This window comes from Onychostruthus taczanowskii, unplaced genomic scaffold (genome assembly GCF_017590055.1).
Source record: "Onychostruthus taczanowskii isolate IOZ18803 unplaced genomic scaffold, ASM1759005v1 scaffold283, whole genome shotgun sequence".
Classification (NCBI taxonomy): Eukaryota; Metazoa; Chordata; class Aves; order Passeriformes; family Passeridae; genus Onychostruthus; species Onychostruthus taczanowskii.
Genome location: NW_024500162.1, coordinates 84,045 through 109,922, shown reverse-complemented (window position 1 = coordinate 109,922; position 25,878 = coordinate 84,045). Strand labels below are relative to the sequence as shown.

The 25,878-nt window shown below is 49.4% G+C and overlaps 1 protein-coding gene across 2 annotated transcripts in view; it reads right to left on the bottom strand.

Annotated features, from left to right (window-relative positions):
* The window catches only part of EPS8L2 (EPS8 like 2), a 47,234-nt gene that overhangs the window by 15,395 nt on the left and 5,961 nt on the right, over positions 1-25,878 (bottom strand). The window contains exons 2-4 of one of the 2 annotated variants that reach the window (XM_041407986.1): positions 12,961-13,025; positions 11,864-11,919; positions 1,624-1,688 (exon numbers count right to left, since the gene is read on the bottom strand). In XM_041407986.1, coding sequence (XP_041263920.1) covers positions 1,624-1,688; positions 11,864-11,919; positions 12,961-13,004 — 165 coding nt within the window. In that variant the 5' untranslated portion in view covers positions 13,005-13,025. The remainder of the gene's footprint in view (positions 1-1,623; positions 1,689-11,863; positions 11,920-12,960; positions 13,026-25,878) is intronic. The other variant, XM_041407987.1, reaches the window with a different exon arrangement.

Genomic DNA, 25,878 nt, shown 5'->3' with positions numbered 1-25,878 from the left:
GGTGGATGCAGGGAAAGGCTTGGATTTAAAGCACTGGTAGACCTAGTAGAAAATATTTAAACATGCTCTTGGGCATTAGGGGTGTATAGGGTTTATGGTGACCCATTTGCTGTTAGATGATTCCTAAAAACTGGAGGAAGGAGTAGAGGACAACGCAAGGACCATTCCCATGTTCATCAAGCAAAGGTATGGGGTGAGGCACTGTCTAAATAGAACTCCTGGCTGGTGTGTGAGCCCAAAGCTGAGATTAGCAATGCAATCACAAATGAAAAACATGCTGGGTGTATGTTACTGTAATTGTAAAATAGTGCATGGGAAGGTATTTGCCGAGTCTGTTTTATCAGTGCAGAGGTGACAAGCCCTTTTCTTTCAGACCAATGAGGAGAATGGGTTTACTCAAGATGACAGGCATTTTTATCTCTTCTATTATTTTATCCACCACCTTTACAAGCTTCATAAATTCCTTTGCTGTTTACTGTTCAGTCAGTTTTCATGGAGGGGAAGCTATTTGTCTGACTTAATCATTAGAATATTTTTCTGCTTTCCATTTTCTGTAGATATGGATGGATTGAGAGAGAGAAGCTTACTGCTGTCTTTGTTTTATCCCTTAAAACCCCTTTTCATCCATATAGGTATTCAAATGCAGCAGCTTTTATTAGAATGGGCAATGACTCCACCCACCATTAAACTTTGATCTGATTACTTCAAAGGGTATAAAATGCCTCCCATGAGGAAACCTCATTCTATCTCACTGCCTGCCACTGCAATCCTGTTTGCCTTGGTCAAAGTTCAGGGAGAGACTCACAAACAGGTGGCTTATGGCATAATTAATAAAGAATTCATTTACATGTCACCGTTTAAAGTCCCTTCTCTGCATCCATGAGTGACTTCTGAGCCACTGAGTTGGTTTCTCCAACAGAAACCAGGACCTGTTTCCAAACAGCACTTTACAAGTCTAAATGCAGGCTTTCAAAGGGCCCCATCTCCTAAATGCGAACCTGAGGAAGTGTTCTCCTGTCTTGCCTTGCTCAGTTTTCAGTGATGAATGGCCCCACCTCCTTCATGGAGTCCTGCACCACTAAGTTGCCCTACAGGAATCACGAAGCCTGGCTGGCTTCTCTTTTTGGGTGGGTGTCTGTGGCAGTGGGATTTGGCTTATTGCCTGTCTTGCGTGGAGGGGTTTGTGTTACCTGAGAGGACTCAGTAGCTGAGGAGAGCTGAAAGCTGATAGTCCATGTGGTTCTGTTGTTTGGAAAGCTGAGTTCCAGTAACCACCATGGGAACTCTGCTTTTAACCTGTCTGTGCTGATCAGAGGGGTTTAAAGCACAGGGTGACAGGAGGGACCACATTTCTTGCTCTCCTTCAGACACAGAGGAGGGAGAAGACAACAGCTTCTCCATTTCCTCTTTCCTTGTACAGAATTCCCCTCGTTTATTGAAATATTCCCCCCCCCTCCCCATTCTCCTTTACTCAGTGACTTGAGACTTTAATGGTAAGGAGGTTCCCGACTCCCCCTTGGCCTCCTAAAGGTCCAGAACACGGGGAACACACTGCACTAGAGGCACCCGTCACTGACCCCGGCCTCTCAGCCCCTCAGCACTCCATTGCGTGTGTGTGCTCACCTGGACGTGGTACTGGGAAGTCTCGTGCATAATGATGTTGGAGTTGGAGTATTTTTTTCTTTGTTCTGTAGGAAACAAGAAAAGAAGCATTGGTTGTTTTTCTTTGGATCTGTGAGTTACAACTCTTTCTCTCAGTCCCCGAGTTTCCAGCTCAGGCTCCTCGGCCATTGCCAGCAGGTGTCCCTCTAGAACAAGCATTGTCTTTCCTTGAGTTTGCCTTGGGGATTTCACCTTTCTCCTTGGCCAGCCGAGAGCTTTTAAATCGAGCTGGTGCACTGGGCTGACTACAATCCTGGCCGCGGCTTGGGGAGCATACTGAGCACCCGGAGATATCCCAGTGATAAGGATCATGAAAAGATGCCGCTGCTCTTCTTTGGAGACTGGCAAGGGTGGGTAGGAACTAATTCAAGCCGATTACTAAAGCTTTTTAACACTTATCCTACGACTCTTTAGGCTGTGCCTTCAACTTGGTAGGGCACACGAGTACTTCACACTTGCAGCTCCGTGCCTGTGGCTGAAAACACATCAGTGTTTTGTCTCTGTGCCTGACTGCTGACAGCCCTGGAGTGGTGGCTGTTCCCCAGTAAAAGTGATTTATTGATTTATTGATGGGGATATTGGCAAAGGTATTAATGGAGGCTGCAGGGCTCTGAGCCTGTGTCTCATCCACCACCAACACCAGCTCAGAGGTGGAGTGAGGATGGTTCAGGGGAAAGACCTCAGACACCCAGCCCAGCTCCCTGCTCAGCCACTCCAGAGTGACCTTGAATAAATGAATTAGTATTGCAGCGCAGCCCCTTCCCACCTCAGGCTGACAGGAAAGGTTCAGTGGCACTTTCTGGTTGCTGGGGGCTTTAATTGCAGTCTGTCCTACTTGAAATGTGGGGCAAGGTCTGGGGTAGGGCACAGGCAGCACATCCCACAGGGATTTGGGGCTGATGTGAGGCACTTTTTTCCTCTCAGTAACCTCAATTTCCTCCCTGAGCATTTCTAATGTAAATAGATGACACTGATGGAAATGAGAACACCGCATTCATGTGGGAAGGAGACAGATTTGGATTTTAAGACATCCCATCCCCTCCTTTTCCAAAGGGAGTGGAAAAGACTGAAGTGGGTGGTCTGGAAACAAAGGGAGTTTACATTCGGACAGGCAAATGTCTCCAGCCCTGAGAGGAAGGGTGCGGAGCTGTGTGGGGAACTGGTAGTCCCTGGGGGAGGGAAGGAATACCAGGGGGATGAGGTTTCCAGTGGGAGGTTAGCACAGGTCTGTGTTCCTGGTAGGAAAACAGCCCATGGAGCTGTAGCAGTGGTCAGGCTAGCAGCTGGTTGCCCTCAGACTCTCTGGGATCCCATCCAATGCCTTTTACCCGTCCTCCAAGCTCAAAGAAGCTGCACGTGTTGCTGTCAGGAGAGATCTCAGTATGCACTGCTGAGAAAATCTTCAGAGAAGCCCTTGGAAGTTTTGGGGTCTGGCCAAAACCTCAGAACTCTGCATAGCCCAGCTTCCCATCACCTGCACTCAGTGAGTGCAAGAGAGCAAAGGCCCCTTTAGCCCTTTGCAGCCTTGTTCAAACAGCAGCAAACCCTGGGACAGGGAGAAATGCAGATGTTTCCCCTCCCTCTGTTGATTTTTCCCTGGGGGAATTTCTGCATTACCTCCACGAGTCACGGAACTAGAACAAAGTGCCTCTATTTTGTCTCCCGATGTCATTCAAATGATGTCCCAGAAGCTGCCCAGGGCAAGAAATGGGGTGTTGCTGCATGTTCTCCTGAAATCCCTTCTGTCTCCTTGGCTTCTACCTGGCCCCCACACCCATGGAAACTTTTATTTTTGTGTTTCCTGCTGGCATCCGCAAATAAGACCATGAGGTCTGGAACCAGCCAGACTTTCTGGGGACAGCAGGGTGCCAAAACACCAAAATCTCCTTCTTTTCTAGCACTTAGTTTTGATTTAAACACAGGAAGAATTAAAAAACCAGGTTGCCGATCATGAAAGAGTCAGGTTTGGGCCACAGCTATCCAAGGAGTGTGGGTGCTTTAAAGAAAACGGGTGGATTTTAGTTTATTTACTCAAAACAATGTGGTGAAACACTGCAGGGCTTTCCAACATGCATCATTATTTGTCTTTGATTAAATTTGGCTCTGGTTGCACTGGGCTGATCCCAAAATGCTTTTAGGAAGAAGTTCTTCCCTGTGAGGGTGCTTAGGCCCTGGCACAAGTTGCCCAAGGAATCTGTGGCTGCCCGATCCCTGCAAGTGTGCATGGCCAGACTTGGAGCGACCTGGGACCATGGAAGGTGTCCCTGTCCATGGCAGGGGATGGAAAGAGATGGGCTTTAAGGTCCCTTGCAAACCAAACCATTCTGGCCTTCTGTGAATGATGCTTATAGCAAAATCTGTGGCTCCTTGATCGAGGGGGATCCTTTCCCTTGCCCAGGTGAACTCCCTTACCAGCCATACCTCAGAAGGCAGGTCAGCTGTCCTGTGTGGCTCCACCCTGCCCTTCTGCACAGCTTTGTCCCTGACCTGCTGAATTTTGTATGAGTGCATGCTGGCCTGTTAGCAGCAGCAGCAGCAGGAGCTCATTTCCTCCTGCTTCATCTGACACCTCACACCGGGACACTTGGCATTTCTACAGTGTCCTGCAACAGGACCTCGGCACCTTCAGGTGTTATCCGACCCCTAACGTGGCCCCAGGATGTGGAGAATTTGCATAATCTCTACGTGATAGATGAGCCTTGCAGAAATATAGTGATGATTTCCCCACATTAGCTCAAACACCCATCTGCACCTCTGTGTATCTCCTTCTATGACCTTCAGAGTCTGTGGCAGTGGAGGACTCTGGATATAAGACAGGCAAAGGGCAAGGAGAGCTCCAGGGCTGTGGCACCGGTACAGCAAACATCCAGAGGTGATAAAGCTGGCATGAGCCCACAGTGATCACTGTCCTTTTTCCCTTTTGTCTGCCAAGAGAGCCAAAGAGATGGGAAAACAATAGAGCTTTGTCCTGTCCTTTTTGTGTCTAGCAAGGAAAAAACCCAACTCATAGCATGGGTATCCGGCAGGTGCTGGTGGGATCCCCTGTGGCCTGAGGAACAGTTGTGCTAATCCCAGACACTTGCTGTGTGTATGGGATTGGGAATCCAGATAGCTTTGAATGCCTTGAGCATGGATAACACGTGGGACATGCACAACCTCTGGTAAATTGTCTCATCTCTTGCCTCTCAGAGACTCTTGCCCACAGAGTCTGGCCCAGTGATCCCTAAGACAATCTTCTGAGGGGAAAAAAACCCCTATAAATGGTTCTTTAATAGAATTCACTTCAGTTCTCTACTAACCAGGTAGGAGTGGACAAAATGGCAACGAATGTTATCTGTCACTGGTATCTTACAGATAAACAATGCTGTGGGAATAGTGTTTCCCACTGGCACCAGTGGGGAAATAGGAAGAGCTGAGACCACTGCAGAGGTACAAGGTGGTACCTGAGGGCTCAAAATAATGCTGGGCTGAAATCCCAGTAATGATACTAAAATCTTGGCTGGCAGGGAAAGAGTCCTGTTTGGCTTTATGTTAAGGAGTGGAAAGGATGAGAGAGAGTAATAAATCAGGAAAAAAGCAGGATCAATGCACATCCTGGAGGGCTGGGGTTATCAGCTTGGTCCAGAAAGCCGAAGCACATCTTTAGTGCCAAGTTCCCTCCCCATTTCCGTGCAAAACCTTATTTAGCAGGGAGCTGGGATGTGGCTGTGAACACTCCGTTCAGTGAGCACAGGAGATCAACTAGCGGGATAAACTGCTCGTGGGACCAGCTTACAGCCGGGAGGATTGGTTAAGGTCTCTGGGAATGCTGAGCCCAAGGGGGGCAGGAACAGGCTTGTCCTTCTCCATGCATAGCCTCTGTCAAGCCAGAGGGGCACAGCACCCCCAGTACAACCTGCCAGTGGCCTCTGCCTCCCCTCCAGGCACATCCTTCTCTGATTAATTAGTTTTACCACACAGGATCCTACCTGATCCTCCCTGTCCCTCCCCACATTTGTTTACAGCTGTTGCTGGGCAGAAGGCACAGCAGCAGACAGGGGGATGTATGGACAAGTACAGAGCAGTCTCTGAGGAATGAGAGGCATTGGATTTGTTTTCCTTGCCAGTGCCATACCAAGGACCTCTCCTCCATTCCCTGAATCACACTGCCGACCTCCCCGGCCTCGACATCAATTACAGCAGTTGAAGGGAAGTCCTGGCAGTTACTTCTGGAGCTTGCCAGTTCCTTATATAATCTTTACGTTATCTATACATTATCTAGCAGTGCACACACTGTTTATAAGAACCTGCCAGCATAGCATGAGCCAAACGGCAGGTCAAGACCAGCCTGCTGAGGAGAAATGGGGCAGCGAATGCTCTGTGTGCTCATGGCAGCCACAGAAACCTGCCAGGCTGGCTTACAGCGCAGCAGTATGGAATAACCTCCATTCCAGGATCCCAGCCTGGGGCCAGATGTGGCAGTTGAACACAGCATCCTGCTCCAGGTTACCCAGGGTTAGTCAAGGATCTGGTTGTACTGACCTGCTGTGCCTGAGATACCTGACGGGGGAGAATCTGCAGGTCCTGCCTTGCTCCTTCCCTGTTCTCTGTGGCCAGCACAGAGAGAGCTCCATTTTGGGATATCTTTGCAGTCTAGGGAGCATTGAGCTCCCTGGGTTTGCTGTTAGATCTGTGGTACTTGCTGAACTGCTGGAGCTGGTCTGTACTGGCGCCTGTGGCACTGGGAATGTCTGCCTGGTCAGCTCTCACTCATGGCTGGTGTGTGCAGATGGATCTGGAAGCTCTTGGAGTGAATGAACAGCTCTCATTGAGGTGTGAATGGGCTGTGGCAGCAGGGAGCAGTGGCTCCGGGTTTCTGAATTCCTGCTCGGCACGCTTCATATTTGCCACAGCTCAGCCCCAAGTGCTCACATTCCTGGTTTATTAGCTGAAGACACAACCCACTCTAGGAAAGCAAATAAAAACCTGGCACAGCTCCTGGGTTGTGCAAGGACTGAGTACATGGAGGAACAGTGTGTGTTTGTGTTCAGCGTGTCCGGCGGCACGGTGTCCACCGGGCTGCTTGGAGCAGGATAATCAGGGCATTGAGAGATACAGTTCACCAGCAGAGATATTCCCTTTTGCCTTTACAAACAGACCTGGAAGAAATCTGTCAAATTATTTTTCACCAAAAAGCCCAAAGTGGTGTTTTCTCAGCTTTCTGTAGCTGGTAATGTAGCTGGTAATTTTTTGAATGTCAGAACATAGTAAGCTTGGGGGAATCTTGATTTAATTAATTCACTTTCTTTGAATCTTGAAAAAAATTCATAATGAAAAGTTCCTCCTTTTTTTGGCCATTCTTTTTTTATGAACTACCACAACTTTAGTTCCTAAGCTACTTGGGAATATCTAAAACCTCATTTCCATTTAGGAAAAGGTTCCTCTGTGTGAGCTCTAAGCAGTTAGTCCATGCAAGGAGAGAACTTGTGCTCAGCAGTTTCAAGGTGGCAAAGAAAGACGGTCACTGGAGATGCTGAACAGCATCAGAGGTGGGAGATCCCTCTTCACAGCATCCCTGTCACTAACTGCCATCCCAAACTCCTGGCCAGCAGCACTTGGAGCAGTCTGCTCTTCCCAGTAGCTCCAGTCATGGCTGAACTGAGCCAATGTGTTTCCTGTCTCACCCACCACTGGGGCTTGATCTGCAGGATTGTTGGCTTCCAGTTTTTCTTCCAGCCCTGTTTCCAGATGGTGTATTAAGTGTCCAAGGCATTGAATAGAAGGGTCACCCACACACACAGTGTCAAAGGGGAGCAAGGTAATCTGAAGCTGGAATCTCGGGTGGGAAAGAGGATGTGAAGAAGGGAGCTGGAATAGCACCGAGGGAGCAGGGGGAAGGACAAGGGAGTTATTCAGGGCTGGCAGCAAGGGACAGGAGGAATTAATGACCTGGGCAAGAAGACTGGATCTCTGCTGAATCTCAGGCTTTTTCTCCAGTATGATGAAATCTTTAAAGACATGACAGTGAGTGGCACTGTTCCGATGTTGCCCAAATCCCTGTGGATTTAGGTATGGACGTGGTCATATTGACTCATCAGTGTGGCTGAGCAGGCTTGGCAGGCCACTGCTCCTGCCAGAGTTGTCTCTTGCAGACAATACCAGTGTGTGTTAAATCCTGCAAAAATCCTCTCCTAAAGGTTGTGGGGAAGGAACAGTCCCTCTGTGCTGCTGTCAATAACGATGTGACAGCCATGTGGCCTCCAGCTGGAATTGTGAACAACCTCATGGTTTGGCCAGGGGGTGGGAGAGCCAGCAGCAGGGAATTACAGTCTGAGCACTGTGCTCAGGGCTGCAGGGTCTCATCTCAGAGACCTCTCCATGTTACTGGGGCTGGAGGTCCTGTTGGGATACAAGGAGATCTGTGAGACCCCCAGGAGTTGGTTCATGACCATTAAAGGTAAGTTATTTCTGCTCCATTGATGTGTTCTGCCTGGCCAGCACCAAGCAGCTTTCTGTGGCTCAGGGGTGATGCTGGCACCAGTGGAGGAGCCTCTCTGCCCGTGGCTCCCCAGGGAGATGATCCCTGTGCAGGGCCACACTGGGCAGGAAGTGGCTCTTCTCTTTGTGATAGTGCCTCGTGTCCTGTTACGGCGCCGCAGCCTGGCTTGGGTTACGGGTGTGCAGTGTCAAGCGATCGGCGTCAGCACTGCGCTTCTCCAGCCTAACTCACTGCTCCAAAACCCTTTTTCCAGCCCTGTGCCAAATCAAGTCTGGTTCTTTCCCAGAAATGAGTGCATCGAGGATGGGTGGGCAGGCTGGAACCAGCTTGCTGGGTCTCACAGGCTTGGCCTGGGGGGCTGGAAGGAGCTGAGCACCGCAGGGACAGACAGCAACCAAACAGAAATGAGCTTCTCCTCCCCCCAGCCCTATGAGAAATCACTGCAATCATCAAACTGCCATGAACTTCTCCTGCTACGCTGCCTAATCCATCAGGAAAGCCAGCCAGCGCTGTTTGACAGCTCTGGAAGCAGCTGAGGGGAGCACCTGCAGAAGCCCACCGGGAGTCACCTCAGAAAGGGGTGGCAGCAGCTTTCCTGCTGTGGGAAGTGCTGTGCAGAAATACTTCCTGCCAGTCCTTCCCATGGGCTCTGCTGGAGCCTGGTTTCCCCCCACAGGCTTTCATCTGGGCTCAGAACAGACGCCTGCCCGTAAGCAGAGAAGCGGCCTAATTTATTTATGGTGTGCATTAACATTTATTCAGCTGGTGGCTGTGTGGGGAGAGAGGTGGCAACCTGAGAGGGGCCAGCCATTCCCTACTGCCAGCTGAGGTGGGACTGCTCCCTGCAGCCACAGACTCCTCCAGAATGTGGAGCTGGGCGAAGGTGGTGCTGTTTTACTAAGGGAGGAGGAAAGGATGAGTGTCCTGCTCTCACGAGAGCCAGGAAACTCCACTGAGGATGGCAAAGCAGCTGGAAAGCATATCCAACTCTGGTAGGAACAGAGCCAGGGGAGGGTATCTTCGGGCTTTAAGTCAGTTTTGTTGCAGAATTCCCTTTGGTCATCTCTCCTCATCCCTCTGTGCTCACCACAGTGAAGAATACATGGTGGTAGGCAACATACTTGGTGATCAAAGTAATTTCAGCAGACCAAGTGTGACGCCAGAGCCTTCCCCACCCACCAACAGCTGTGTGATGAGGCTGTGTCCTGTGAGGACCTTCACACTACGCCATGGAGCCCCCCCAGAATGAACCTCCACCTTCACCATCCGAGTGCTTTCCTGTGCACAGCCTGAAGCTGCTGTTCCAGCCTCACCACAACAATTTTAAATATCCCTCTTCAGGGTCTCCCCTGAGGTATGTTTAATATCCCCAGTAAGTCCCTATTGATACTGGGGACACCTTGGCCCTCAGGTAGGACTTTTGTACCCACAGTTGGCAACCTTGTCACGTTAGGCCAGTATTACTGTAGAAAAAGCAGCTTTAGAAAGCTAGACCCAAGTCCTTGTTCACTTAGAAATAATATTTAGACACCTGTGTGCATTGGAGCTGTCATAACCCAGCGAGCTTTAAATGAGTGGATGTCTATGTGCTGGGAATTTGGGAGTCACTGCACTCACTGATTGGAGGTCTGGCAGTGCACACAGGCTGAGGGTCCAGCCTGATTGCACTGGAGGAAAATGGAAATATGAAAAGTCTTGTCAGCTCCAAATGTCCCTCAGCAGTGTTGTAATCACATAATCAAGGCCAGCTCGGCTTAGTGTGATTTGTTTCATTATGAAACATAATTCTCGCTGGAATTTTAGTTCTTGCTTGCCCTCTACTCCCAAATGTGCCAGCTCACAGCAGAAATTAATGCTGGGGGAGGGAGGATCCGAGTGGGAAAGCGACCAAGACATTTAAATATTGGTTTACACGTGCTGAGTGTCTTTTGCTGAATTAGCGGGTGGGTTTCAAGTGCTGCCAAGCAAAATCCCTCTGGATGTGCTCATGCCAGGGGCTGGGCTGGCCAAGAGGCACTGATTTATGCAGGGAATGCCTGCAGAGCTCATTCTGCATTTCAGCAGTGGCAGGGAAATAGCAGGCAGCTGCTTTACTCCTCCTGAGGATTTGGCCCAGGGACATACAGTCCTCATTTCAGGTTTGCTGGAATTTGGTCAGAGAGGTCCCAACCCTGGTGAATTTGTTTTTGAGGTGTGTTCATACAAAAAAATGTGGAAGATGAAATTCTGTGTTGAAAAGTGCTTATTTGAGAGCTGTGTTTGTTTCCAAGGCAGTCTGTCAGCCTCTCCCTGCACTGGCTTTTGTGACACGGGATTGAGGCGTGCTCCCTGTGCCATGGCACCATTAGATCCCCCTCTGGAACTCTGGTGGCTGGAGCCCTGGGTTGCCTGCACCCATGGGTGCCAGCCTGCAAATCTGCTTGCCTTTAATCCCATTGTGAGCCCCAGGTTCATTTTTACACATGTCTGTAGGGCTGTTTACCTGGAAACTGCAGCCCTTCTGTCCCTGACAGGATGTGCAGCAGTGTCAGTGCACAGCCAAAGGAATGTGCACTGCCTTGGAGGCAGAAGGAATTTGTCTGCACTAGCAGCCCCGTGTGCACCCAAAATTCCCACACCTCATGCTCTTGCTTCTTTATCATGTATCCCTCTGTCTCTAGAAGTGACTGACACAGTTCAAACCCCTGCTTGGCACCCACCCACCCTGCAGCATCCAGGCCACAAACAGCCCAAATTTCTGCTCTGCCATTATCCTCATGTTTCATTTCTTGGGAGCTAATTGACGTTAACAATGGCTTTGTTTAGCACTAAATACAGCCCCTGCCATCCCACTTCTCCCCAGGTGAGGTTGGTCTGGACACTTCTCCAGGCCACTCTACATGGATAAACTTCCAGCCAAAACCCTTGGGCAAAGGGAGTCACTACCCAGGGACAAATAAACCACATTGGCAGTTCATAGCTGCTGAAGAAAATCTCTGATCAAATAGAAGATCTCCAAGGAAAAGCACACACAGCCTGTTCCTTCCCAATTAAACATCAACCAGGTAAATCCACAGCTCTTAGGCTGGAGAGCTGGCAGGCTCAGATACCCAAAAAACTGCTTGTGTTTTTTGGGTATCTGAGCAACCCAGACAACCCCTAACTTCTTACCCAGGAAATAACTGAGGGAGGTGATTCCTCACATGATTTATGCTTGCTCTGCCCACCCCAGAGGCCACATTTTCACCTGGGGTACTTGGATCTGCTGAGATCAGGAATAACTGTTATTGATACCTAAATGTGCTCAACCCAAACAAGCTGCCTCTCCGACTGTGCACAAACACCCATCCTGCCCATTCCCTGCACTTCCAAAGAGCCAAAGGGCATGGAATTTTCATGGTTCACTAAGTAGTTACAAGAGGATAATCATTAACCTGCTGAGGACAGTCTTTCTTTTGTGAGGCCCTTTATCAGGTGATCTTGCTAACAGACCTGGGGAGGATCTGGGTAAGGGAAGCAACGTTCTGTTCCCACAAAATCCCAGCTGTCCCCAGCATGGGAAGTGTCAGCACAGATATGAAGTGTGTTTTTGCTGCCAGGTCAGGCCAGCCTGTTGCATATGGAACTCTGGATTCATGTGGCTTTGATTGAGTTCCAGCCTAAAGCTCCCCAACATCCACATGCAGCTCTCCAGAGGTGCCTTTGCCATGGGAAACTTTGAACATGTTTGCGGGCACGACTCACCGTACAGGTCCTTTGCACTCAGCTTGGAGGCTCCCTCGGCTTTGCCCATGCTGCCACTGAAAAACAAAGAAGGTGCAAATCAACCATGAGCTCCCAAATATTTTTAACATCAGTTTTCACACAGCATCTCTGCAGTTGCCCAGAGAGACCAGCCCTTCCCTTCCTTGCAAGGAATTTCCTTGTGGGCCGTGCCGGCGGCTCCTGTACAACCCTACCCGTTATCCACACCACAGGCACATGTCACTGAACCCAGCAGTGGAAACAGGACACGGAGCAGCCCAGCCAGGCCTGTCCCCACTAGAGTTACCTTCACAATGTCCCCTGGAAGGACAGCACTCCAGAGGGGCTGGGTTAAGGACAGCAGCTCCCAGTGTGCCATCGGTGGGAGTTACAAGGAGACCCCCTCCATGTCATCCCTGAGTCCACCTGAACCTGAGGCAGTGCAAGAGCCAAGGTGATGATCCCTTCTCAGTGGACATGTTGGAGATAAACCCCTTGAAGGCAGGTGCTCAGATATAAAACATATCCCATGTAAGGGAGGGTGGAATTGTGTGTAAACAGTTAAATGTTGGGGCGTCAAGTCTCTAAGCACCACATGTGGGGCTATCCCCCATGCCTGGGTAGTGGGTAGGAATGAGCACCCAGGAGATAACTGAGTTTTCTTTGGCAGAGGAGGATCCAAGTGGGATCTGAGGCACTGTGGTCGGGCTGTCCTGCATGGAGCAGTGAGCCCATGGGTGCCCAGGGGCTGCTTTGTGCTCTGTCACCGTGTCCCCCTGAGGGCAGGCCATGGTTCAGGTGCTCATATCCAGTGCAGGAAGGAGGGAGAGAGCTGGTGGCCCTGGCTGCACTGGGAGGTTGCCATGGGCTGCTGTAGCCCGAAGCTGCAGGTGGAGAGGCTCCTGGTATTCCTCTGCTCTCTCCACCTAATGTGCCATTATCAAACCCCATTGCGCGGGGCAGGTGATGTGTGAGGCAGTGCCAGCTTATGAAGTGCCCAGGAGGGGTGAAACAAACACCAGGGACTTTGGGGATGAGTGGGACTGCTTGGAGTATCCCATGAACAGTAGGAAGGAGTGGTGCAGGAAGATCCTTACTTTGTTGAGCCAGGGTTGCTGTTGAGGGATCCCTTGTGACTCATGTTGCTTCACAGGCCAGGCAGCTGCAGCAGAAGCACAAGAGACAGGGTCAGTGGTAATAGAACAGGCTCTCAGGTGATTTTTCCATGTGCATCCTGCCCTCCCTGCCTCCAAGCTGGGGTCTCCAAGCAGATGAAGCAGTCAGGTGAGTAAAAGGGTGTTTCCTCCCTGTTCTCAGTCACCTCTCACTGCTCTGACCTAGGCTGAAGGTGACACATCCCAGGATGTTTTTTCAAAACCTATTTCCACCTCTCCCTCTGCCCTTCCATTCCAGGCACACCCCAACTTTGTGACGTTCCGGCACATCTTTTTCCAGCAGCACTGTCCTGCCTAAAGTTAAACAGGGACTGAGGTGGCCTTTGCCTCTGGTCTGTCCCAGACGCCTGTGCCCATGTGTTCATGGCTGTGTGTCCCAAGTCATTTGTCATGCCTAGAGTGCCATTAGCTTTTGTTATGGGGTAATTTTAAGCTCTACACCAGCTGTTAAAGTATCTTTACAAGGGGATTATTCACATAAAGAAAAATGGGATAACTGAATGCTGCTCCACTGGCAGCTCAGGGATGAAGGAAAATGTACTGCGGTGAGTGGTTAGTGAAAGGAAGACAGGATCAGCACACATTATTTTCCCCCTCTTTCCAGTGAGAATTAGATTGTGGGAGAAGATGTGAGAGAGATCCAGACACTGTTCTGACAGCAGAATTGCAAGGGAAGAGAGACAAATCCTGAAAACAAGATATAATAAGATCTTGGGGAATTATTTGTTTTGGTATCTGAGCACTTCACCTCTGCTGCATGTGTGAGCTAAAGAGAAGCCAAGGCAAAGTCCTAAAATTTTTTTAAGTCTCTTTTGAAAAGTTCAGGGGCACTTCTGTGCCTAGGTCAGACCCCGCTTACCTCATGGTAAGGTTGTCAGAATTCAAAGGTTTGGCTTTGAAATATTTGTTGCTGGCCTAAAGGAAAAAATTCCTCAGTGCCCTCGGTGGGATTTCCTGCAAGGGAACTGCTGAGTGTGCTTGGCATGTGCCAAGGGCTGCCATGACAGCCGTGGGCAGGCAGTGGAGCTTCCTTCAAGGGTTTGCACTGAATCTAGGCTAAAGTGTGTGTGTAATCCGCAGGGAATACTTTGGAGTCATCCCTGACACCTGGGATTTCCCCTCTGGAGGCTGATTATCTGCTGCAGGGCTTGTTGTATCATCAGCAGAGCTGCCCTAGATTCCTTACGTATCCGTATTTATTCCTCATGTTGGAACACTTGTAGTATTTTGCTCTGTGTGTTTCACCCTGAGGTGAGGGCAGAGAGAGTTTTCTCACTGATCTTATCAGAACTGTCAGTGGGATGTCAGAGGGATGCATTTATGGGGATGCTGGTGAAGTACTTGGCTGTACAGAGACTGCATGGAGAACCCCAGCATGTTTTGGGCTCAGCCTTACAACTTTCAGCTTTTTCTGTCACTGTAACACACTCAGCTTGGAGACACTGCTAGAAAGGACTCTCAAGTGCGTTTTAGTAGCTTGTGTGTTAAATTCCCCCTTTTTTGTCTCTCTTGTGGTTGATATTGAAATCCCTGTGCACAACTATAAGAGGTATAAATTCATAACCACATTAGAATAGGAACCTGGTGGTCTGCCAACCCCTCTGAGTGTAATAAAACCTACCCCTGTGCCCAAGCTTGGATACCTGTGAATTTTTCCTCTCTTAATAGCTATCTGCTGGTTTCCTTTTACATTCCTCAAACTGTTCCTATCTCCTAGATCTCTTTGTGCATTAGCATAAGATACCTGGGAAAGAGAACTTGGTCTCTTAAAACCCCTGCTCTGTTCTGTTTATTCTGCACCACCCAATCACTTGAGTCCCACAGCTGATGATAGCTGGGAGTGTTTCTGCATATTAGTGTCATATTTCTGCCTCCCTTTTTCTTACTGCCCCAGGGCCATGTCCTAATGTACTGAAATCCAGGTTACTCCAGCAGGAATGTGTCACCAGGTTTGGCCCATGGAGCTCAGACCTGTTCCAGCCCCAGCTGTGAAGAACCAGGAGGAACCAGGGATCCACCTGAGGTCACCCTGGTTTTTATTTCTCCTTCCTATGCTGTGTCCAAAAATTAAACCTCTGGGATTTGCTCTTTGAGGAGCCCATCTGGGGCAACCCAGGGTGGCTGCCAGAGGTGCAGACTCCATGGCAGTGGCAGAGGAGTCTGGCTTTGTGGGTGAAGCAGGACCAGCCCTGAATTCTTCATCTCATGGTGGTTAATAAAGTCCCGATGGGATCAGCTGGTGTTCCCAAATGATAAGCTAACCTGGAAGGCTGTCCTCTCTTCCAAGGTGCCTGTGTCCCAAAGAGGCCATGAAACTGGAAGCAGTGCACACACCTGCCAAATCAGCAGGTCCTTATCATGCTGGGCTCCCTTTTCTTTGTTTATTCCTGCTATTTTCCTATTTGCCCTTTGCTCAGCTCTCCCTGCTGCGTTCAGGCTGTGGCCATGCTCAGCCTTGTGTTGGTCACAGCGAAGGCGTGGTGTGGTGCTGGCCAAGTGAAACCAGGATGGAACCTCATGCCAAAGCTTTTAATTCAGAGTTAATTGCCGGATATTAATTGAATCTGAACTGGAAGACTGCAAGGGGGAAGGGCACATTCCTAAGGGGTTGGAGACTTTCTAATGAATCTGCTAAATCAAGAGGCAACTGGGCTTGTGAAAGGTGAAGGAGGGCTAAGAGCACTTCACCTGAAATGTGGACAGAAGCAAGACACAAGAGATGAAGCTGTGGGCTGGCCTTCCCTAGGTTCTCGCTCCCCTTGGGAGCATCATTAAGAGCTCCCACAGTCTGCAGCCTCAGCCAGATGTTGTCTTCTCCCTGCCCAGATCAGAGGGTTCTGATCTCCCCCTTATCTCCCAGCAGGTGTGGCTGCTGCCTCCTCCTTCCCCAGCAGGAGGAGCGTAGGAAGGGAGGTGAGACGCAAGTGTCACCATGCAATGTGTGGCTGTGCAGATGTCACCTTTGACTCAGCCTAATCAAAGCCAATTTCAAGACCATCACCCACCCTTTTGCTGGTGCAGGGCAGAGTCTCTGCTTGGGTCACCAAGCAAGGCAGCTGAGCCTTGCACATGAGCATGGTATGGAATGAGATACGGACTCCAGGAGCTAAGCCAGGCTCAAATTCAGTCCACTGCCACTGGAGCAACTACAGCTAAACTGCATGGCTAAATCCTGGCACCTTGATCTGGCCCAGGCCAGGAGGTCCCAGAGGGACTTAGGGAGGCCAGCCCAAATCAGTGCTGAAGGCCATCAAGGTGGGTGAAGACATGTTGTACTTTAAAGCACAGGAAATCCCACTCCCTGACTTTCCGGCCAGTCTTATCCTTGGAGGTCAAATATCCTCCCAAAGACACACGGAGCCGTGACAGGAGCCTGGCATTGTCTGCGCCACATTTCTGTACTTTTATAGCAAATGGAAGCTGGCCATGCATTGTTTTGGCTTTTCTCTGAGTCTCTTTGAAGAGGGAGCTGTGACATTGATCCCTCTTGTCCAAGGGTGGAGAAGCACTTTGTGAAGGGAAAGAGCAATACCTCTTTCTCCTCTCTGGGCTGATCTCTGCTATTGTTTTACTTTATTTTTATTAGGTATAGTTCTCCCTTATCTGCTGTGGTCAGACTTCTTATAGGGCATGGAAAAGACATGAAAAATTCTGGATTCCTTTGCAAATGTGCAAATGTGAAATACTTCAGTGTGGGGTTTTTAGGGCTATTATTATTATTATTTTTATTATTGTTATTATTGTTATTATTGTCATCACTGTTAATAACAGCAGCATCTGGTGTTTGTGGGTTTTTCTCTTCATGGGTCTAAGATCTTTAAGACTGAGACTGGGTTTATTGGCATCAGAGAATATTAGGATGTGATTGCAGCAGCAAGGATTTATGCTGGTCAGAACAGAATGGTTTTTGCTGGAACCATAGAAAAACATGGCAAAACCCCCAAAAATCTTAAGCTAAGTGACCTAGGAGTAATAGCAATTTTTTCCAAGCATGTTCTAACCCTTGCCTGTGTTTTCATCAATCAACCCACCAAAATCTGCCTGGGGCAACAGGACTTCTGAATTCCCCATCAGCCATGCTGAAGGGAGAATCTGCACCAATGGGGCTTGGGCACTGGGGAGATCCCTGGGATGGAAATGCTCCCTGGGATCCTGCCTGGGGTGAGGGGTCCAATGTAACCCTGCTGTCTGTGTGTGTATCCCGTGCCAGGGGGATGGGCCAGGCAGAAATGCTGGATTGGCAGCAGCCTTGGCAGTAACATAAAGCGTCAGGAAGAAACATGAGCTGGCCACCACACGATGTTATCTCTTAGACTTCCCAGGCCCACAAAAGCTGTCTGTTAGGGCTGCTGGGTGTTTTCCTACAGGAATGTCATGCTGGAGAAAGCTGTTTGATGGGCTGTGCTGTAAAGCTTGGGCTGCTTGGACTCACAGTAGAGCAAAGGGAGAACAGGCACCGTGGTGTGTGTGTGTGTGTCCTGCACTGCTCCTGCTCCAGACAGCTCCCCCAGCTCCTGGGAGTATCCCACCAGTTCCCACAATCCATCCTATCCTCTCTGATTATATAGAAGGAGCTGGCAGGTAGGGAAGGCCACAATCCCACATCAAACCACTAATTAAGCAGCTTTTGGGCATTAGTGAGGCACTGGGACATGTGTGCTCAGGGCTCCTCATGAGACATCAAGAGTCCTAAATTCACACAAACTGGTTTAAATCTCTCAAAGTGTTGTGAGAGGAACCCCAGGGGCTGTGGTTGACTTGAGAACTTCACATGGGTCTCTGGTCTGCTGGTCTAGGCTCCTGGAACCACCCTTCTGCTTTTAGTTGCTTTTATGAACCTGCCTGTAAGGATGGCTTCAGGGTTAACCAGGAGAAACTCAGGGTCTCTACCAGGAACATGCACTCATAAAAAAAATAATCTTTGGGTTAGTCAGAAAGCATCAGGAAATGCAAATCCAGAGCAGAGAGGCTGACAGCCAAACAGAGGAACACGTTGTTGTTTTTCCTTGGAGAAGCAAGCCAGGATCTTGTCCCTTACAAAATTTCCAAACCCTGTTTTTGCAAAATCAGGCCTTGGTTGTTCAGCAGGACCAAGTCAGAACTTCATCACTCTAATTCAATGGTGGTGATTCCTGCTTTGGAAAGGGGAACACATCCAGATGACACTGCCTGGGGAGCCTGGTGGCTGCAGGAGTTCCCACTGTTATCTGTGTTGTTTGAGATGCCTTTACAGCACCCCAAGTTTGGGAAAGTGGCAAGTCATCTGTTTTTTTCCTTCTTCCACCCTTTCAAGTTACCTTTACAGTGACAGAGCCACTCAGAATCATGAGTCCTTTGGAAAGACATAAGCCTGTGGAAGGGGGGAGCCTGTGTGGAGCTCCAGGGTGTGTGTGGCATGTGCCACGTTCCAGCAGAGGCAGTCCCCGGGTATAACCTGTCAGGTGTCTGAAGGAAACACTCCCTGCTCTGCACATCAAATTGTTCACATTGTGGAGATTCTCCAGAAGACAAGCACCTGGATAAATATAACCCAGCCCAACAGGTCTGGGCGGAGAGGAACCAAGTGTTCTTCAGCCTCCACGGCAGAGGTGGCAGCCGCTCATTTGGACTGAGGCATCTCAGACCTACAGCCACCCCCATACCAGCTTTGGTGGATCCTGACTCCCCCTCTGAATCCCATCTGGATTTCCTTTCTGTCTCCAAGGGGCTGAAATGGAGCCTTGGGAGCTCAGAAACACAAACTGGCACTACAGAGCAAAAGTGCCAATATATTCCTGATGGGAGATTAATGAACTACCTCCAGAGAGAATGTGTCCATGGTGATCCACAAGCAGACCTTAATGTAGGTCCCAGTCTGGAGTCCAGTGGCACTGGAGGCCCTTGGTGCCCACAGGCTGGAGCGGGAAAGGAAAGACCTGAACCAAAAATGAGGAGATTTTATATTCCTGCCAGAAAGTAAAACCTTCCTCCCAGAACTACAACCAAAAGCAAGTCTGGACAGCGCTCTGCTCTATAAATACTCAGGGAAAATGCACAAATAGCCGCAGTTTCCAAGATCTTGGGAAAAAAATGGAAACTGGCTCCACTACACCTTGAAAAGACTTGTTTGAGGAGTCCTGGTGCCGAGTCACAGCTCCTGGATTTACACTTTTCCTCTCTGTTCCTGAATTCTGCAGGAGCTGGGTGGAAGGAAAACAGGGAGCAGGTTTGGGCTTGCTGTATGTCTTGCCAGGGGTTCCAAGGTGAGTATTATCCATGCTTGGGCTGCAATTTAGAAAACTAGAGAGCCAGGCCCAGAAACAGCACATTAAATATTAATGGATGCTTTTGGAAAGATGGAGGGAGATGAATGAGCATTCCTTACATAAAACCTCATTAAATGGTTTAAATTAAAAGACCCCAGTTCAAAACTACCTGACTGGGAGAAAGTGTCATGAGTCACTTGTACTGCCCAGGAAGAAAAACCAGCATGACGCGTTCCCTCAGCTTCCTGGGAAGAGAGGAGTTTTGTGAGGAATTTCGTAGCTTTTTCCCCTCTGTCCTGTTTTTGTTTTGTGCCCACACCTTCTGTGAGCTAATCCTGTCCCTAGCACCACCCAGCTCGTGGGAGGTGGGAGCCAAGGAGCTGTGGGAGGCTGGAGCTGGCCGTGGGACTGTCTAGGCAGGATGCAAGGGAAAGGCTGGATGGCTCCAGTGCCGCCAGGACCTGTGGGTGTAGCATGCCTGGTATCCAACAAGTTTGCTGAAGAAAGCACTGGTGGTTGTCATGCTGAAGGTTTCTCTGCTCTGCATTCTTATTCTTCTCACATCCCCCAAAAATTATCCCCTTTTCCCAGCCTCGTGCTGTACTCTCAGCACTGGCTCACCAGCAGCAAGGGGTTTAAAGTTGTGATTTTTAGACATGGGAAGGATTTCACAATTTTGATGAAAGGGAAGTTTTTTCTTTGCTCTGTAAAAATCAGGACTCAGAGATGAGGCCAGTAAAAATAGGGAGTGACTCTGTCTGTGCATGTCATATTTCAGAGCAGGACAGATAACGGCTGAGCTCAGCCTGGAGGAGGGCATTAATGGCCTTTGTGTTCAGGCAAAACACCAAAATCCTGAAACTGGCTGTGTGCTCGTGTTCCTGGCTGCAGGCACCAGCTCTCAGAGCTCTTCCTCATGTGCACCTCCTGCAGAGCTGGAATATTTCTCTGATGGCTTTTCCAAGCTCGAAGGCATCTGTGGAACAGCTGGGAGACTCAGTGAAAGGCTGGCATTGGTGGAGGTTGCAGACTGCCCAGCCCTGGAAGTGTCTAAGGCCAGGTTGGAGAGAGCTTGGAGCAACCTGGTCTAAGGGAAGGTGTCCTTGCCCCATGGCAGGGGGTGGAGCTGGATGGGCTTTAAGATCCCTTCCAACCCAAAGCATCCCAGAATCTGTGAGGATGGGCTAAAGCTTGGATGGAGCTGTGAGGGTTCCTGTTGTGTCCCTACTGCTTCCCACAGTAATGTCACAGCTCTGATGGAGAGAAGCACAGTGGAGTGGTGCTTGTCATGGTGGGATTTCCAGGAACAAAGCTCAGGACTGGGACATCCATGCTGGAAGGTGGTGCTCTGTTTATGCAAAGCACTCACAACAAGACTGCTTCTTCCAGAAGCTTCAAAGCTGCCTGGTCCAACAGGGACCATGCTGATATCCCCTGGGTGGTCCTGGTTTGTCTGGTGGGGATCAATCATTTCTCACTATGTGTGGATGTACAGGTAGGGGACAGGTTGGCCTTGCTGTTTGAGCTAATCACTCAAGTGTCTTAATTTTCCATTAGATAATTGCTGTAATGTGTAAGAACACGGTGCCCTCCTCACATCAATCCTGTGCAATCCCTAAAGCCAGCCTCAGCATTCCTGCCTCCTTACCCCTAACAGGACAGCTGTAAAGCCTAACAGATGCATTTGGCAGGCAGATTCATTTTCCACAGTAATTCCCAATCTTTAGCCCCAGGCAGAGCTTGATACACCTCACCATCCTTGCCTAGCTACTGCCAGCCCAAGCTGGGCTGAAAAGCACCAAGCAAAGCTGGGGGGTGTGGCTGGTTCCTCAGGAGGGGCAAGAGGGAGTCTTGTTTGTCAGTGCACTCCCCCGTGCTGACTGGTTCAGGAGCAAGACAGAGCTGCTGAGATCCAAGGGACCTTTCCACCACCTCCTCCTAAAGGAAGGGCATTTTTGGTCACTCCCTGAAATGCTGATTCACTTCCCTGGCAGAAATTCAGGCATGTAGCAGGGCAGTTGGTGTGCCAAGAGCTTTTTCTCTATCAGAGAAAAGCTGTTATTAGGCTGAGAGCCACTCTGGGGCCATGTTTAGCTTCAGTTTGTCTCCAGCAAAGAAAGTCTCTGGGGTTAGATGAGGATTGGTAAATCTGCACAAAGTAATTGGTCAGTCTGAACTAAAAATCCTTTTCTGCCTATGTAGAAAGGTCACAGCATCCTATCTTTTCCCAAAAAAAAGGGAGAGGGTTGCAGCCCATCTCCCTCTGCCTATAGCAGGGAGGAGCTATTCCACTCTGCTCCTGTTCCAAATCTTTGCCCATAGCAAGAGGGACTTGGGGCTTGGGAAGCATCAGTAATTTTCATTTCCTGCTCTAAAACTCATCCTGGGCTTTTTGTTGGGAGGGTGGGGCAGAAGAATTAAGGGAGGAGATTAATCTCTTAAAAATTCCATTTGATATTTAAGGCTTTTCCAGCCCTTTTAAGCTAATGATGACAACATTCATTGCTATCTCTTCCCATCCTATTTTGTGCTTCCTACTCATATCCTGCCTGGGTATTTTTGGCTATTTGTAACAATTCATTTGAGCTAAAACTTGGCACATGGAAAACTGGCTCCGAGTGTCACTGCAGGAAAACAGCCTGACACCAGTTTAACCAGCTCAGTGGTGGCTCCTGGAGATGTGGTGGGGCTCAGGTCAGCTTTTGGTCTGAAAATGTCACTTGAGCTTTTTTAGTAGTAGTCTAATGTAGCGTTTTCCTTCTATAGTTGGTATTTTCATATATATTATCATGGTAGATAAAATTTTAATGGAAAAATGGTGATTTATCCTTTCCCATTCACCTCTGAAAGGCAGAAATGGGAGTTCATGCAAAGGGACTCTTGCTGTCCATCACTGATTTGTTTTACATGCAAAATGCTGAGACTTTGGGATTTTCACAGAGTCCCTATAGGAACCATAATATTCATTGACAGTACAAAACATGTTCTGCTTCAAAATACTCACACCCAGCTGAAGGATGCCCTGCTCTGTTTCAGAAGACAAGATGTACAGTCACAGGAAATCACTGGGTTGATTTCCAGTGTTCGGGCTTTCAGTGAAGCTGTGGATGAGACCACAGAAGGGTTTTTCAGCCTGAACATCCAGTTACCCAGTAACCAAAAACAGTCCCAGGAGAGATCATTCCAAAACCAAAATAAACCCCATTCCCTTTGCCCTTTGTTCTGTATAGAATAGAAGGATGTATGAGGCTGGGTTTATCAAAATAATTCAAATGGCAGTTTCTAATCTTGCGGTGCAGAATTGTTTTAACAATCTTACCACAAAAAAAAAAAAAAAAAAAAAAAAAAAAAAAAAAAAAAATCTCTTGTAAGGGCGAGGAGGATAGAATAGAAGGATGTATGAGGCTGGGTTTATCAAAATAATTCAAATGGCAGTTTCTAATCTTGCGGTGCAGAATTGTTTTAACAATCTTACCACAAAAAAAAAAAAAAAAAAAAAAAAATTAATCTCTTGTAAGGGTGAGGAGGAAAAAGCACAATTGGTCCATGGAGAGGCTGAGATGGGAGTCTGAGCTGGGCTAGGAGGAACCACAGTGATTCCAGGGCTGGGAAGGGGAGAGAAGAGTTTCCTGCAGCCCCTTAAAGAGGAAAGGCTTCCCTGGCCACTACTGTGTGCCCACAGGGCCTTTGGTATGGAGATTTCCAGTTTCAAAGTCTCAAGCTGTGCAGGGCACATGAAGGACAGGGTTTCTGCTCCTGGGAACCACAGCACTGTGGAGCAGGTTTGCCCAGGAAGGTTGTGCCATCTCATTCTTGGAGATTTTCAAGAACAGCAGGAGTGAACTGTGCAGCCTGTTCTGATTTCAGAGCTGACCCTGCTTGAGGTTGGACTGGAGATCTCCTGAGGAGTCTTCTGGCCTGGATAACCCTGTAATCCTCAGATGAGAGGGTGAAAGGAGCAAGAATCCTTCTTATGCCAGGTGGGCAGGGTGTGTGTGGAAGGATCAGGGCAGTTGGCATACAGTGGGGCCAACACAGGCCACATGGATGCTCCAGCAGCCAAAGGGGAGCCAGGTAGTGCTTACCATGACCTGGGGTTTAAAACCACTGAACTCTCCTTGCTGGCCTGACTGTCATTGGGGTCTGATCCTTAAATGAGGCACAGGTTTATGCATCCCCTCTGGAGCAGAGAAGGGCTAGCAGAAGCAGAGTTGTTCCTAAACATGCACACTGGAGAACCTGGTATATTCTGGGAAGGTTGTTCTGAAGGGAGGGGCAGGTGGCCCTGAGAGCACAGGAATACCTGTGGTTTGGGAAGGACAAAGGGCTGTTCCTGGTGCTCCCCAGCCAGGTGCTCCTGAATCCTGCCCTGGGGGCCTACAGCTGAGCTCATGGATGCTCAGGGATGTCATGAGCTATCCAAGTGCTCCTTTAGCTTGAGTTGTCAGGACAGGATTCCAAGAGAAGGACCTGTGTGTCCATCACCCACGTGGCACTGGAGCAGAGCACAGCCTCTGTGAGCAGCATCGTGGCAGTCACAGGTACTTGACAAGGGCAGGTCATGTTGGAAGCAGCTCTGGGAAAATACCAGGGACTGCTGAGGATGGTGGCAGCCCAGATCTCCCCCATAACCTTCTCCAGCTTCACATTAGCCTTCTCACCTCTGACTGTTTGCTCACCAGCTGTTGGCAGGCAGGGAAAAGTGATCAGGGAGCAGGAGTGTCTCCAGGCTCATGCCAGGTGTGGAGCAGATGTTCTGGGACCTGTCTGGTCTAGTTTGCATGTGGCTGTGGCAGGGCTTTGGCTGCTTGGCTGGTTTCAGGCCTCCCTTCCTGGGCTGTGACTAAACCTGTACAACGTTTCCTTCCACTGAGCAGTCACTGAGGCCAGAACTCCTCTCCTCCCTTCCATCCTCTCCTTGGCTCAGAGGAGCCAGGAACAGCTGCCCAGATGTGGGGTGGTCCATCACCTTTCCCATCACCTGCCCTCAGTTCTGCTTGGTGGCAGGTTGGGGGCACGCACAGCTGCAGCACTCATGGATACCTGGAGGAGAAGCCAGGAACAAGACGGGAGCGCAGGAAGCCTCTCTGTATTTCCCAGCCTCCAGCAGTGAGAGTGAAGAGCTCCTGGTACCCTTTTCCATCCCTGACTTTCTCCAACTGCGTTTGGCCAAGCTGTGTAAACTTTGGACATCCTGAATGGCCTGCGGCAGGATGCTCCGTGCTTGGCTCTGCATGGTGTTCTCAGCCCCCTCCTTTTGTTCCTGCTGCACTCACCAGCTGCTGGTTTCATGGGATGCCCCCCAGCTCTGTTAGCAGGAAGCAGCTGGTCCCTCATTCCCTGTCTCCATGCCACAGGCTGTATCACAGATCTCAAGGACAGCAGCATGTCAGTGTCCCTCTCCCAAGCTGAAGAGCACTGGAAGTTTCAGGGCTGAAGTCACAGATAGAGGGGCTGCTCCTGGTTTGTTTTCAAGCTCGGAGCAGACGCAGCAGTAGCAAAAGGTTCTTCCTTGTCAAGAGATTGCTCAGGCAGCCGATGGCCCAGCCACACCTTGGGTGTTACCTGCTCGTTCTGGCAGAGACCAGCAATGAACACAGCTCTGGGACATTTGCTCTCAATATATCCTGTTGAACCTGCTCCTGTCTCGCTCCATGCAGCAGCTTCTCTGACAGAGGCACAGCTTTTCTGGCTTTTTTTAAGCTACTGAAACTTTATCAACCTATTTTCCAAGCAATAGCAACGCACAGCAAACCTGACAGTCCTGAAGTTATCCCTGAGAGCCTTTCATGCTACTTTTACACTCCTGCCCTGCATCTTCTGTTGCAAAACAAACAAGGGGGAAAAATCCAAACCAATATTTTCCTTGTGTTTTGACTCTGGCTTGAATGCCAGGTTGGAGTGAGCATGTACCTGGGTGCTGGACTAGAGCCTTCCTTCACCAGTTGGGTTCCCTGCTATGGAAACTCTGCAAGGGCAGCTGGAGATTCCTAAGTTACTCTCTTTGGGAGTAATGGAAACATAGAATAAATAGATAGAATCATAGAATCAGCCCTTTGACTTCAGTGGGTCAAAGTGTCATTTCCATGGTTCAGATGTACCATTCCCCTCCCACAGTTTGGCAGGGTTTCTATTCTCCTGAACTGAAAAGAAGTGAATCAGGAATGTGCCTGCCTGCATGACCAGGTCTCAAAGCCATCAGGAGATCAGGCAGAGATGCTGGTGTGCGGGTACCTGGTGGTACAAGACTCCTTCCCCCACCAGCCTGAGGGCATGGACTCTCCTCTCATGGGGAAGTGGATCACGCCTGCTGAAGTCCACATAACTCCAATCAGAGGATTTGTTTGGGTGCAGTCTGGGGTACCCTCTCCATGTCAGAAATCCTGCCTGTGTCACATATCAGGGGATAGTGCGCAAAACCCTTTTGTGGTCTGTACCTGGACTAAGGAGCCACTCCTACTACCTAGCCTTACTTCCACACCTGCACAGGCTGCCTGGCTACATGTTATTCCTCTTCCTTTTTCAAGGACTTTTGAAAGTCCCATATCTCAGCCCAGAAGCCATGCTGAGAGCACCAGGTACCAAAAACAGGACA